General features: G+C 54.9%; 1 protein-coding gene across 1 annotated transcript in view; it reads left to right on the top strand.

The window, feature by feature from the left end:
• The window catches only part of MEGF11 (multiple EGF like domains 11), an 88,188-nt gene that overhangs the window by 25,305 nt on the left and 52,567 nt on the right, over positions 1-10,316 (top strand). Inside the window, exon 7 of the mRNA XM_045285656.1 lies at positions 6,278-6,452. Within this exon, the coding sequence (XP_045141591.1) occupies positions 6,278-6,452 (175 nt within the window). The remainder of the gene's footprint in view (positions 1-6,277; positions 6,453-10,316) is intronic.

The raw sequence follows: 10,316 nt of genomic DNA, 5'->3' as shown, positions 1-10,316 counted from the left end.
GCTCAGTCAGTCAACACACCTGGATGCGTGTACGGCTTTCCGGGAGAAGAGAGCAGAGGCGCCCTGGGCTCCGGGTCAGCTCTGGAGAACTCGGCCCGGCCACTGAGCTCCTTCTACCGTGCTTCTTCAAGTAGGAAGGGCTTCACTGGGTTCGTGGTCTTTTCCTTCCGTTTTCCCTTGCCCATCCTGGGGCTCCGCCTACTAGACGGCAGGGAGACCTAGCCCTGTGTTCCACCCTTGAACACGGGGCTGCTGTCGGGAACCATGCTGTACCGGCATGCCAGCCAATGCCAGTGCAAATGTCAGGCTGGGGCTTGTGGTGCTTCTGAGAAGCAACGGAATATGGTATGTGGCTGGCCTGCTGGGTGCCACAAGGTGCCCAGGTCACTGTGACCCAGGGCTGCGTGCAGAAAACACCCCAGCAGAGGGCAACAGCTGGTCAGGAACGGCTGCCTGGAGGAGGTGGCATCAGAGCTTATTCTAGAGGTCAGGATGGAAGAAGTTCTAAGGCTCTAAACTCAGGGGTGCCCAACGGGCACTGTAGACTTCTCCACTGGTGAGGGTGTCACCAGCATCACGCACCCCGTGGGAGTGTCAGGTAGGGGTGGGGCTTTCAGAGACAGGAAGCAAGGCAGCTGCTGGAGGCCAAACCAGGGAGAGGCCCGACACAGAGCTCTCAGCAGCCCCCAAATTAAAGAGCGATTGTTTGCCAGAGCAACTGTGCCCCGCATAATTTATCCTGCCTCGGAAGGAGTCCTCAATGCATTATTGATTGAGAAGGACTCCCTCTTCCCCGACGCTAATCTCAGCCCATTCAATATTAATGATTATTTGCTTTACTGTCTCTAACGCTTGTCAGGGTTCAGGGACTGGGAGGCAGGCAGTCTCAGTTCTTAGGCTTAGTGAGGGTCCTGAGCCTGCCTGCCCGCCCACCCCCAGCTGGGCTCTGGGGTCTGCATCACCATTTCCTCAGGGGGGATTCCCCACAAGGCTGGGTCCCCGCCAGGCCCAGAGCTGGCTGGCTGGCCCATCTCTGTAGCCTCCCATCACACGGTGCCTGGCACAGCATCGGCCTTTAGCGAACAGAATCACTGAATTAATCTTACATAGCCCATCTGGCTAGCCTGTTCTGTCTCTGAACTGAATACCTGCTTCCCTCTTTAAAAAAAAAAAATCTTACCCCATTCTCTTGGCCCACTATCCCCAGTGTGTGCAGAGCCCCCAACTCTCACAAAGATCTCTGTGTCGTTGAACTCGGGATTTCTCAACGGTGCTGCTATTGACATGCTAGGCCCAGTAGTGCCCTGTGGTCTGAGTGCCCTGTGCAGTGCAGACCAGACCTCTACCCAGGGTGCCAGTTGTGGCAACCACAAATGTCTCCAGACGTGGTCAGTTGCCCCCAAATGGCTCTTCTGACTGAACTCTCTTGCGCTGCACGTGGCTCGCTGGACACAAAACAGCTCTCCCTCTGTACAGCTCGGCTCCTCTTTTCCCACGAGCCTTCTCTGGGGACTCGAGAAAAGCAGAGGGATGACTTTACTTCTCACCTCAAGGCAATTTAGCTACAGGTACTGAGGGCTGAGACACCGCCCACCCCCACCCCACACACACCCCGAGTCTTGGCCTCAGAATTTACCTTTCTGAGTGAGCGTCCCAATACGAGGGGAAGTCTAAAAGTGTTTTCAGGAGGGTCCAGTTCACTGACGGACAGGTTTATTTCCAATGAAATATGTTTACACACATCTCTGCCATCGCTGGGCGACTGCAGACGAGTTCTCTCAGTAATACAGCCCTCATCCCATTCGGGCCAACTCAGGTTATGTTATTGTTGGGACCCCAGAGGGGTCATCTGATAGATTTTTCCAAAGGACACAGGATGGTCAAGGGAGCTTATTATGAAGAAGCTTCAAGAAGATGGGAAACAGCACTGGGGAGAAAAAAGATCAGAGACTTGAACCACGGTGTTTTGTTCTTGATTTTTTCCCCCCATCACAACAGGGCAATTGCTCCTTCTTTGAAGGCAGCAAGGATTGTCCGAATACAAGTTTGCTTGGGAAATCTTACCCCATCCACCCTACAGCCATGAGCCGACTCCTTGACCCGTCTTGTTCACAACGCTCAAAAAATACTGAAACACAATTTGAGTCTCTTGATGGCCCCCAAACGGGCCTGTGGACATGGTGTCACTTGAAGGACACAGGGTGTTTCAGCAGAGGGTTAGAGAGATGGAAACACCGCCCTCACAGGTGGAGGGTGGAGAGAGAAACAATAGCCTCTCGTTTTTATATTTTTTGTTTAATAAAGATGTCTATGGTTTTGTAGCAATCCTATTTGGCTTTACCCTCATGTACTTCTTTTCTCTGTGCCTACAGTTTTCAATCTGTCCATCACCTTTCCTGAGCCCAGTCAGCAAGAGTTCTCGTGTGGTCTTTGAGAGGGAAGCTTTCACCCCAAGCCAGGCCCCCTTCCCTGAGATGGCTTAGGTAGTCCCCAAGAGCCTCAGTGCACTGCCCCCCACCTTGGACAGAGCTTCCATCAAAACCCTCACTAGGCAGCTGCAGCACCCATCCAAGGAAAAGCCTCCCCGTTGAACGCCAGCGCCTCTCCGCTGTGTGCCCCTCTGGGCAGACTGCCTCCCGGAGGTAGAGATCACATGGCCCAGGTCAGAAGTGGTGGCTGGTGAGATTCCCATGTGCCTCTCTCACTTTATAAAACTCTTTGTAGCAAGCACACAAAGGAGCCATCCTCCTTCAGACAGGCACAGCTCTGAAAAAGAAAGGGCTGGGGTGCCAGGCCTCTACAATTGGATTGTCATAGACGAATTCCAGCAGCCACGATCATGTATTACCTTTGAAAGATTTGATTTAGCCTGCAGATGCAGCATCGATAGAAATCTCATAGAAGCCGAAAGAAAGGCAGACAAATCCACCCTGAAAAGATTCCTGTAATGTTCAGCTTTCCGCTCCTATTAGCTTGTGATTAATCTACGTCTGGGGAAAGTGGAATGAGGGAAGAGGGAGATGAAAGAAATACAAAGGGAACGAAACCTCAGAGGAAAGACCAGGGGCTGTGAATTTTGCCTGAGTCTAAGCAGTAATCACTGGTCACCATGTGACCCAGGGAACGACTCGTGCCAGTGCCAGGAGGAGGGGACAGGAGTGGGGGCCATGGGGGCAGTGGGAGAGGGGTTCTGTAAGGCCTGTGCTGGCAGACCCCAGCCCCTGCCGACTCCCCATCCTCTCTCAAAGGGATTTTTGGAGTTCTTATAATAAGACAAATAATCAAATTAAGAAAACAGATAACCCCGTTTAAAAAGAAACATTTTGAGAGCATGAAAAGCAGAAATCTTTAAGAAAGGAGGGGCTTTAGATTTGGTTTGACGTTTCCTGGTTCCCAGTATCCAAAAAAAAGGTAAGTTTAGACCTGAGACATCCCACATGGGCTGAAAAGACGCCGAAGCACTTCCTGAGCAGAGGCCAAACGTGGGGCCTGGGGGGATGGGCACAGCCTTTGGTGAGACCCAGATGAGGGGGCCAAGCAGTGGACATGTTAACCTGGGCCTAGCATCCTCATCACGGGGTCGTGCGCTGGACGAGTGTGACCTTCAGGTGGGCGACCCTTGAAGGGCAGAAACAGCAGAAGGATCTCTCTATGGGAAGGGCAGACAGGTAGGTGCCTGAGACCCTTTAGCATCTCCAGGGCTGGGCCGAGCCAGGGTCTGCCTTTTCCTCTCAACCCTAAACCAGAATGTCAGAGGAGGCCTCTGGGGAATTGAACACTTCAGAGGCTAAGGGCTCTGCTCAAAGTATTGGGGAAGAGATTAGTGCCCCAAAACCAGGCGGCTGAGGATCAGGACCACCAAGGAGGCCCCTGCTCTATGATGCCCAGGCTGGTCACTACTCCCTACAGGGCTTGGGTCTCGGGAGATTTTTCCTGGAACCGTGTGGGTCAGAAACCTGTGCTCCTGCAGTCAGGCGACTAGCGCTCACCCGTTCGTGCTCTGGGGTACAGTTCTCACCCTGGGGTAAGTGTATTTAGGTGCTCCGTTCAGGAGCATTAGAGACATGAAGGGAAGGGGAAGCTCAAGCTGGGAGAAACACAAACACTACTTTGCTGTGTGTTCATTCTTGTCCAGGAGCGTGTGCATCTATTTGTCTGTATCACTTTTATCATAGTTAGGATTATAAGTACAATGGTCTTACTTCACTCAACTTTATAGCATGTCATTAAGTATTCTGGAAAGCATCTAAGTACTTCTAACGTTCCTTCATGTGGATTTCCATAATTCATCTAATCAGGAAGCGCTCTGTTGTTAGACACAGCACCAGGCCCACCTGGATTTGAATTCCAGCCCCCACCACTGGCTGCGCGGTATGACCTTGGGCAAGTAACATACCCTCCAGGGTCTGTGTGGAAAATAAAGAGTTCAATGCCTCAAGCCCAGACTTTATTGAAGACTAGAAATCTATGTGCAAAATGCCTGGTGCTTCAATCGCCTGGCCCCATAGTATTTATTATTATTTAAATTGCTTTCATTTTCCAGTGTCATAAGTAATGCTTCAGGAACATCTCTGAGCATAAATCTTTCTCCAGGACAAAGATCATTTCCTTCGGACACATTCTTAGATGTGGAATTACAAGGCTTTCCAGACTCCTGATACATAACCCCTGTCGCCTTGGAGACACCTCTCCCAGCATGCAGCCTGCGCCCCTCTTTGAAATCTTACTGTTTGGGGCTGAGGGACAGTGCCGCCCAGTTGTTGCTTGGCTTGATGAGTAATGAGGCTAAATAGTTTCCCAAATGGTGATCAGCAATTCGCATGTCGTCTTTGGGAATTGTCAGCTCTGTCCAGCCCCTTGCTTTTCTATGAGAAAACCAGGCCCATCCCCCCATGGGAGAAGCCACGTGACTGGGCTTCACACAATTAGCTTGTCCCCCCCTTCCTGCATTAACTGTGGTGCACGCCTCCATAGTGGCAGGGACTCTGCTGGGCCCTGGGGTACAGCACAGAGGTGAGCAAAGGGCTCCCCTCACTGAGCTGCAACCACAGACCCTCAGACTAATTGTGCACAGTTAAGGTATTATCATGCCCCCGCTCCAGTCCTGCTTGTTTCCACCATCCAGTAGGTTCCCCTGTGTAGAAGCAGGCTCCAAGGGCATGGGGAGGGAGCTGGGGAGTCTGGGAGAGCTGCCAGATCTCAATGAAGGTCAGGTCCATGGGAAGGACAGATAGTCGGGTGGACGTATGTTAGCTCACAGTGCACATCTCAGGAACTTCCACAAGGCTGATGGGGAGTCTGTCTCCATGGGACCGCCTACGTGAGTACCTTCTCTGTGCTCAGCGGGTGCCTGGGAGCAGTCGCAAGTGTGGCTGGGTGAATGGAGTGTTGGATGATAGCCCAGCACCTGGGGTCACCAAGAAGCCCACTTCCCACAGGAGATGTTCACGACCACATCGCCTGGCTTCCCTGTGGTCATGAGCAACACTGGGTGCTTGTGCAGTCCTCGGCCAGCCGGGAGTGGGCCCCGCTGTCTAGAGGTCATGCCCCTGGCTCCAGCCAAGTGGTCCTTTCTCTGATGGACCTGGGATGGAGAGGGAATCTGTCTTCGTCAAAGAGTGCTGGTGAAGCGTGGGTGGATTGTGTTCCCACCATTGCATTGTCCAGGAAGGGGAAGGCACGTGTGGCCCGAGGTCTCCATTTAACTCTGCAGAGGCATCCTGAACCCCTCCCAGGTGGCACTGCGGTCGTTCGGGCCCCCACCAGGGTGTGCCTTGGGTGAAGGGAAAGGGGGGAAGCACTGGCTCTTGGTTCTTTGTGTACTTGTATCACAAGGAGCATTTGTTAAGGACTCAGGAAAGTGGCTTTCTGGTTTAAGTGTTGGGCGATTAACCTCAAGGTCAGCAGTTCGAGACCACCAGCCATTCTGAGAGGACACGTTGAGGCTGTCTACTCCCATCAAGTTAGTCTCTGAAACCCACAAGGACAGCTCTGCCCTGTCCCATGGGGTCACTATGATTCAGAATCGACTTGATGGAGGCAGTTTGTTTTAGTTTTGCTGTGTGACTCTAAGGCAGTTATATAGACACATTAAGCATCAGCAGGACCATGTGGCCCTGGCATCTTCTGGTAACAAACTAGCCATTGAGCAAAGGACCCTCGGGATTTCTTTGATTCTGCCCCACGGGCGCCTGCCTTGGTCAGGGCACAGAGTTGGGGAAGGGCCTGGCTGCATCCCTGACCGGACTCACCCTTCACCCATCTCTCTCCTGCTCAGCTGCCACCCGGTCACGGGAGCTTGCACCTGCCAGCCGGGCTGGGCTGGCCACCACTGCAATGAGACCTGTCCTGCTGGCTACTATGGTGACGGCTGCCAGCTGCCCTGTACCTGTCAGAACGGCGCCGACTGCCACAGCATCACCGGGGGCTGCACTTGTGCCCCAGGCTTCATGGTAAGACAGAAGGGCCATTCTCTCGGCCGCCTCCCGGGCCCCTCCACCAGAGAGGCAGGGTGGGCGACCGCTGCCCAGCTTGGAGGGGAGGGGTGTGGCTCTGCACCCAGGGATAAAAGAGGGGTGTGCCTCCTTGTGTGCCCCTCAGAGAGCCCCTAAAGCTGTTCTCAAAGGGCTGATTCTGCTGGGACATGGGATTGGAAAGGCAACAGAAGGAGGGGTCTTTGCATCACTGCCTCTCCACCCTGAGACGCCAACTGTCTTTGCTGTGTGTGGCCCCATGCCTGTCTGCCCCCTTCTGCACATGGCGTCCCACAGCCTCCTAAGCAGCACACGCCTGCACCGCTGCATTCGGACTTCTTCTGCACACCTGCTGCTTGGGCTTCCGAACTTCCATGTGAAATGCTGCCCACCCACCCCTGCTGTGTGCGTGTGCGCATGCACGCACGCATCTCCGTTGTACCGCATTGCCGGGCCCTCCTGTGGACTTAGTTCCTTCAGGCTGAATTCCCAGGGTCCGTGTTGATGGCTCTTGATGCCTGTTGTCATATTCTTTTCCCCCAGGTTAGCTAAATCCGTACTGCCACCAGCCGTGGGGAAGGTACCTATTTCAGAACAACTTGGCCAACGTGATTGTTTTTTTTAAGTTTGGCTAATTACATAGGTAGAAAATGGCTCCTGGGTGTTGCTTTAATTTGCATTCCTCTGATTGCTAAGGAGAGCAAATCTCCGCCCCCACCCCCCCACCTCCCACCCCATGTGCTTGTGTACTATTTGTGTTTCCTCATGAATCATGCTGGGCTTGACAAAGTGTGATTCTGGGGGACTTGACATTGGCAGTGGAAACTTGCTCAAAGGCTGGTCATGCCTAGTGGGCCCAAGGGCCTACACACTCAGGGGTCAGGAGTCAGAGGTCAGCCATGACCACATTTGTGACTTTACCAAAGTCAGGGTTGTGCCGAAAGAGCATGGCCTTTGGACCCAGACAGACCTGGGAACCCATCCTGCCCACTGTGTGACCTTGGGCCAGAGGTGTGCCCTCCCTTGTGGTCCGTTCCCTCTTCCCGTGTGAAGCAGAGTGCCTGCCTTGCAAGGGCGTGAGGTGGGGACTACGGAAAGCATCTTGCAGCCACGCTTCTCTGACTTAAGTCAATGTGCAAAAGCCCTGGGATGGGGCCCGGGACTCTGCGTCTCTGAGAAGGCCCCAGGTGATGCTGAGGGCCCTCGTGTTGGGAGGAAGTCGAGGCTGCTGCTGTTAGCGACTGTTAAGCTGATTCCCTCCGGGCGAGTCCAGCGCTGATGTCCGGATGGCAGCCTTCAGGCCTTACTTCCAAGACTCTTCCGGGTGGGCCGGCCAACCAGCCGCCAGGCCTCCAGGAGGAGGAACTGGAATTCCGGGAGAGCTTGCCTACCCTGGTGCCTGGGCCGCGTGTTGTCAGGGGTGTGGTCTGCTGGTGGCCAACGAGAACTCACCGATGGGAGGCCCTGGGCGAGCGTGTGGACAAGAGGTCTTCTGAAGGGCAGCGTACTTTGTGGCAGGTTGCCCTTGGTCTGCAGGGAAGGTCACAAGCAAATCCCTGGCCACCTTCCCCATGCAGACGAGGCTGGGTGAAAGGGGCGTTGGCAGGGTCTTAGGAAGGGAATGCAGCCTGTTCCCCCACTCAGCTGACGCGTCCTCGGGGGTGTGAGCTGTGCCCCCCACTCCGTGGGCTCCCGGAAGTGCACTGGGTTTGGATCTCAGGAGGAGAGGAGAGACGAGTGGGGTTAAAACTTACAGGCTGAGGTGACTGAAGTTGGGGCGAATTATCAGCCACAGACAGCGACCGGGGTCTTGACTGCCAGTTCCAGCTCTGCCACTAGAGTGGGTCTAGAGCACTGAGCCTTCAGCTGATCTCTGAGAAGAGGGACTGTGTTCACGAGCCCTGATGGCTTTGTGGTTACGTGTTCTATCGAGGGGGAGGTTGGTGCTCGAACTCACCAGGCAGCTCCTCCGTGGGAGAAATGACTGGCGGTCTGTGTCCATAAGGATTACAGCCTTGGAAGCCCGAGAGGGTCTTTCTGGATCACTATGAATTGGAATCAACTCAACTGTGATAGGTTTGTGCTTGGGTGCTTGACAGATGCTCCACTCAGAAGAGCCCTGGTAGCACAGAGGTTATGCCTTGGTCTGTGGTTCACAAGGTTAGTAGTTCAAATACACCAGCTGCCCTACAGGAGAGAGGCTGGGCTTTCTACTCCAATAACGTTACGGCCTGGGAAGCTCACGGGGGAGCTGTCCCCGCTCTACAGGACGGCTATGAGTCGGAACTGACTCCGTGGCGTTGAGGGTGGTGGTGGGGTTTTTATTGTGTTTTTTTTGGGGGGGGTTATCCTCGGCAAACACACCCTCTGGAGGGAATGAGGCGAATGAAGGCAAGTGGGAGCAAAGAGGACTCTGCCCGGGGGGCTGGGGCGGGGGTGGGGTAGATTGAGGCTGCTCTGAGCTGGTCGTCTACATGTGTCCGTGGGTCTGGGTTCTCTCATCACCAAGCACGGTCTCAGCTCCTTCACCCTCAGCTGCCTCACCCAGCCACTGCTCCTCAGAGGGAGGGGAACGGGCCCTGGGAGGGTGCTGCGGGCACACTGCCCAGGTCAGGGCCCCAGCAGTCTGGAGGCCTGGCCGCTACCTCTCTTCCTTCCATCCGGAATGCAAACTACCTGCTGTCCTTGAACTCTGGTGACTCGGTGCTTGTTGAGGTTTCTCACCTGGCGCTCAGGGCTAAGACAGACTGGAGCCAGGCTGCCTGGGGACACCCTGCGAATTCCCATCCACCTCCTCCCGGCCAGGCTCATTAACCCTAGAAAGACTCTTCTGGGACCCAGTTGGGTGTTGGGCAGAAGGTGCTTGAGATGATGACGGCCCAGGGGTTGTCTTCACCACAGCACCCAAACCAGGGCATGGTCTGTATTGGGCGTCTCCGGTCGGCCAGGCTCGAAATGGGGCAGTTGGCGGAGCAGACTCAGCTCAGACCACTACCAATTGTGCTGAAGTTAGTGATAAGTTGGTTTGTGAATTCCTGTATCTGCCTTGGACCCTGGCCCCCACCCCTCACTCCTCGCTTTTAGTAAAGCTTGGGCAACGAGTTAAAGGCTATTTAAAAGAGCCCTTTCCTGGCTGTCTGGAGCCCTTGACCCCAGACGTGATCACCTTGGGCATGTGGGTCCCCTTGCCTCTGTTTTCTCGTAAGATGGGACCCTCGGCCCGGCCTGGCCTACTCTTGGTTGTGCGTGCCCTCTATGGGGACGGATGGACGGATGTGAGGCGGGGTCCTCGGGGGTCCATTTCCAAAGAAGCTGTGCAGCTAGGGGAGCAGGGTCTCATCTGAGGGCGGAGACACCTGTGTCCCCAAGGGCAGCCTCATAATGGGCAGGAGGGGAGAGAAGCCAGCTTCTCTGCCTCGCTCGCCCGACATTCCTTCAACGAGGCCTACCTAGACGACGGCCTTCGTGCCTACGGGACGGGCAGGGCTGCCCGGCCGTGCTTTCTCAGCCCCCCTCCCCGCCAGGAGCCCTGTGGCAGGGAGATAAGGACCCTGTGGCATCCCCCAGGCCGGTGCTTCATCTCAACCCCACTGTGATGGGAGTGGGGAGCGGGGAGGCGGAGGAGCGGGCCGGGGTCACCTCCCGAGGGGGTCAGAGCCTATATTTCTCCCCAGGATGACAGATTTTCTATTACCTTAAAGGGTTCATCTATTTTTACTGCAATTTTTTGAAGGCCTGTCTGCCTTATTGAGTCCTGCATGCGGACTCGGGAGCGGGCACTCCATCACCAGAGGAACACACTCCTTTCCACATTTTTCTCCCCGCCCGTCGTCCTCGTGGGGC

The sequence above is a fragment of the Echinops telfairi genome, unplaced genomic scaffold (genome assembly GCF_000313985.2).
Source record: "Echinops telfairi isolate 266 unplaced genomic scaffold, ASM31398v2 ScPeMD7_7475;HRSCAF=8513, whole genome shotgun sequence".
In the NCBI taxonomy this organism is placed as follows: domain Eukaryota; kingdom Metazoa; phylum Chordata; class Mammalia; order Afrosoricida; family Tenrecidae; genus Echinops; species Echinops telfairi.
The sequence above is the reverse complement of the archived record's forward strand: the minus strand, read 5'-3'. Positions and strand labels throughout refer to the sequence as shown.